At 40.3% G+C, this 4,340-nt stretch overlaps 1 protein-coding gene and 1 pseudogene across 1 annotated transcript; both read left to right on the top strand.

Annotated features, from left to right (window-relative positions):
• Positions 1–676: 676 nt before the first annotated feature.
• LOC121918006 lies at positions 677–837 on the top strand (annotated as a pseudogene).
• A 501-nt stretch (positions 838–1,338) lies between these two features.
• LOC121918005 (nicotinamide N-methyltransferase-like) lies at positions 1,339–3,292 on the top strand. Its single transcript, XM_042444121.1, has 3 exons — positions 1,339–1,536; positions 1,689–1,896; positions 2,786–3,292. The coding sequence occupies exons 1-3, from the start codon at positions 1,380–1,382 to the stop codon at positions 3,213–3,215; spliced, it is 795 nt and encodes a 264-aa protein (XP_042300055.1). The 5' UTR covers positions 1,339–1,379; the 3' UTR covers positions 3,216–3,292.
• Positions 3,293–4,340: the final 1,048 nt, after the last annotated feature.

The following is a 4,340-nucleotide window of genomic DNA, read 5'->3' as shown; positions in this document are numbered from 1 at the left end:
ATAACATGCCAATAATAGAGGCATAAAGCGTATAGTAATGTGAACTCTTCTGATGTGTATTTGTGGGGAGCCATGTTGGCTGCAGCAATGTACAACAAAATCAACAACCCACAAAGCAGCAACAATGCACAAAATCCATCATGCAAGCATTCCAAGTTTCACTGGCTTCAGTGGATTAACACTGGTTGTAATATATATGTATGTACATAATGCATATAAAATTTGTGTGTGTGTGTGTGTGTGTTATATACCCATATATATATGTGTGTGTGTGTAGGTGTGTGTGTGCGCATATATATTTTATATGCATTATATACATATATATTGCAACCAGTGTTAATCCTTTTATATAAGTTATTGTTTGTTTCTGATATTTATGTAATTTCAGAACAATACGTGTGTGTGTGTATGTGCATATATATTTTATATGCATTATACACACAAACACACACACACATATCCATATCCATATATATATATGCTACATACACATATATATCCATATCCATACACACATACACATACATATCCATATCCATATATCCGTGGGTGTATGCTATATTTTTCATTGATTAATCCATAAACCCAAATGGTGCTATTTTACCGTAGTGATTACTTATATAATTCATAATCTGCTTACAACTTTCTGGCCCAAAAACAGAAAGAAATTTCAGAAATCACTTCTTGGCCTTTCGGGCTGAGATCAAGTGCAGTATCTGCTACAAGATTGGTTAATACATTTATTTAAGATGGCAGAACTGAATAAATTAATGTGTCTTATGAAACAGGAAAATCTAGGAAATCTGCGCATCGCCTTTTCTGATGGCGAAACTCTCTTCCAGAAGACCATCTGATCCCATTTTGGTTTCGGAGGGTTAGGCCAGGTTTCCTGGAAAGAAACGTGGCTGCAGCATGCTTTGCAAACAATTACAAAAGTGCCAAGAGCACTACAGAGAGGGGAACAGTGTGACAAGTCTAATGAACTTAAAATGATCTATCAACAAGAATAAAAACATAATGGACAGGGCAATACAATAATGCATGCAGCGATCACCTAGTACAATAGGAAACCATCCCATATATATCCATAACATGCACAGAAGGTATACAGGAGAATCAGAGTATTAACCACAATTGCATACATATAGAGGTATGTGGCTTGACTCGACACAATGACATATAAGTAACACATATACTCAGGAATATATTGGGAAGGCTGGCATGGTTCGTAGCTGTGGAAGAGGACCCACGGTTGCCATCTAACGGGCTCCTTGCAAGAACGTTTCCCCTCACTTATTGAAATGTGCCTCAAAGAATATAAAAGCAAAGGTCACTTGTGCGCACAAGGCACTCCTGCTGGGTCCTGGCTCTGAGGCAACATGGAAGGGGAATTCACTGGAAAAGAGGTTTACAGGCAGCATTTTGACCCCAAAGAGTTTTTGAAACTGCACGTGCCTTTTGGATCTGGCAGCCTTGCAGTGCGCGAGCGAGGCTATGCTTTCATTCTGGAGAAGCTGCACAAGGCATTCCTTCTGGGTAAATATCTCTGGGGTATGGCTTGCAATGGACAGGCAACAGATTTGGATTTGCAATGGGTTACGCGACATATGTGTGTGTATATATATATATATATATATATATATAATCCATCGTGTCATCTAGAATCTCACGATTTCTTTGAAACGCAGATGGCATCCAAGGAGAGACCCTCATTGACATTGGCAGTGGACCCTCCATCCACCAACTTCTCTCTGCCTGTGAGTCTTTCCAAGAGATCATTGCCACTGATTTCCTTGAGCAGAACCGGGAAGAGATGCAAAAGTGGCTGAAGAAGGATCCGGAAGCCTTTGACTGGACCTTGATGGTGAAATACGTCTGCCAGCTGGAGGGGGACAGGTATGGACAGAATGAATTGATATCTCATAGCTGCCTTTAATTTGCATACATTAAAAACAACGAATGGGAATTGTGAAGCCCTCTTATTGTATTGGGACTCTGGTTCCCAGTACGCCTTACCATTGGCAATGGCTGCTGGGACCTGCAGTCCAGCAACATCCAATGGGCTGCACACTTCCGATCCCCTATAAATGTCAACCAGAAAAAGTGTGGCTACATGGAAGGCTAACAAGTTGTGGTTGAAGTCCACAAAAGCCAAATACGAGTTGTTAAGGGTGCCACAAGACTCTTCTTGCTCGAAATTGCTATCAGCACTGCCATTCCCTCCTACATGTAGCAGCCCCTGCATGCCTACATTCAGTAATGCTGGTTTGCATTTAACTCTATAGGAGTTCTGAGCCTATTTGTTTCTCTGTTAGACCCTCTGGATGGATAGTTATAGGTCTAGTTTTTGTTCAGCTCCTGCCTTGGCAATCTGATTACTCTGCTTGAGTGATCTACTACTTTATTTTCACATTTCCCAAGACACATATACTTCACGTTGAAAAGTTGTTCCTTATAACATCCTTATATCCTTAGTAACAGGGTGCATGATGGAGAATAAGAATCTGGTGCATAATCTTCACAGTTAAAAGAGTGATTCTATGACAATTGTTATGTTTTAGTGTACTTTTAAAGTGATGCTTCCAAGCTTTGGAAAAGAAGGATTTTCTGATGATGGTTCTGTCCCAATCTCACTCAGTCTCCCCTCAGTCTATCACTTTTCAGATATGAGAAAAGCTTCCTTCCTGCCCCTAGTAGTATAGCATTGCACATAACCACTTCATTTTGAAAATGCATATTCCGCTGCGATTTCTCTGTGCCAATTCCATCCTTTCCTTCCCTTTAGAGAGAAGTGGATGGAGAAGGAGGAGAAGCTCAGGAAGACCATCAAGCAGGTTCTGAAATGCGATGTGACCCAGACCAACCCTCTGGATCCGTTGGTGCTCCAACCGGTCAGTTGCGTCCTCTCTACTTACTGCCTGGAATCGGCTTGCGAAGACCTTCCCACTTATCGGTCAGCCTTGAAGAACGTGGGCTCCTTGGTCCAAGCTGGTGGCCACCTCATCTTTGTGGTGGCCCTTAGGGGAACCTACTACATGGTTGGCCAACACAAGTTCTCTTGCATTTACCTGGAGCCGAAGATGGTCGAAGAGGCTGTGAAAGAGGCCGGCTTTGGGATTGTGTGCTTTGAAACATTGGACATGAATTTTACACAGGACCTTGCCGATGTCCAGGGTGTAGGATTTCTGGTAGCCCAAAAGCACAATGAAGCCTAGGTGGCTATTAGGAAAAGGGAAGGAAGGCAATCATTATTTCATGGAGGAAAACTACTACTACTAATAATAATAATAATAATAATGTGAAGTCGAACATCAGGAATAAACTCTTCTAGAACATGGCCATGTAGCCCAAAAAACCCATAAAAATCTATATAGTAATAATAATATTAATAATAATTTTCTACTCAAAGGCCATGATAGTGAGACCAGACCCACACAAACAGGCAGAATGTGTAAATGACCCTTTTGGGGGGACTATCACTCCCCAAATCCTCCAATCCAACATGGGCAATAAGGGTTCGAGACCTTTATTTTGATTCGATTTGATTTATATCCCACCTTTCTCCCAAATGGGACTCAAAGTGACTTATAATACAACTTAATGCAAAACAGCTAACCTGTGGTATAGGTGGAGTATCTCTTGTTTGAAATGCTCAGGACCAGAAGAGTTTTGGATTTCAGATTTATTTTGGATTTTGGAATATTGGCCTATACATAATGAAGTATCTCGGAAATGGGACCCAAGTCTAAACACAACATTCATTTATGTTTTGTCTACACCTCCTACACATATCCTGAAGGTATGGACAGTATTTCTCAATACGTTTGTGCATGAAACAAAGTTTGTGTGCATTGAACTATCAGAAGGCAACTATCAGCCACCTTTGGAGCATTTTGGATTTCTGGCTGAGAGATACCCAACTTGAACAAAGTTTTTAAAATGCCTTACACCATTAGACCAATTCAAACACTATTTTTAAGAAATTAATTTAATTATCTTATGATATCTTTCTTCTCTTTCCCTTTCTGTATGTATTTTGTTGTGATTTTAAAATTAATAAAAATGAAATATAAATAAAGAACAGACAATATTTTATCAGTGATATTTAACAGTGATGTAAAGAAGGAATATATGCTTTTCAATGTGCAACAATGGCCCTTATGACACATGGGGAGGTTTGCAGCTCAGATCCGCAGTCACTCCTGTTCTAGCAATGCGAAACGTCATGTTTTTTCACACCAGATCCGGAGTCACTCCTGTCTAGCAATGCAAATTCATGTTAAAAAGTGATGTTTTACCACACCTGGTTGCCTTTCCATTGTCCTTCTGAAGTGAGGGGG

Source organism: Sceloporus undulatus, unplaced genomic scaffold (genome assembly GCF_019175285.1).
Source record: "Sceloporus undulatus isolate JIND9_A2432 ecotype Alabama unplaced genomic scaffold, SceUnd_v1.1 scaffold_2857, whole genome shotgun sequence".
Classification (NCBI taxonomy): domain Eukaryota; kingdom Metazoa; phylum Chordata; class Lepidosauria; order Squamata; family Phrynosomatidae; genus Sceloporus; species Sceloporus undulatus.
Note: the sequence above shows the minus strand (reverse complement) of the source record. Positions and strands in the feature narration are given on the sequence as shown.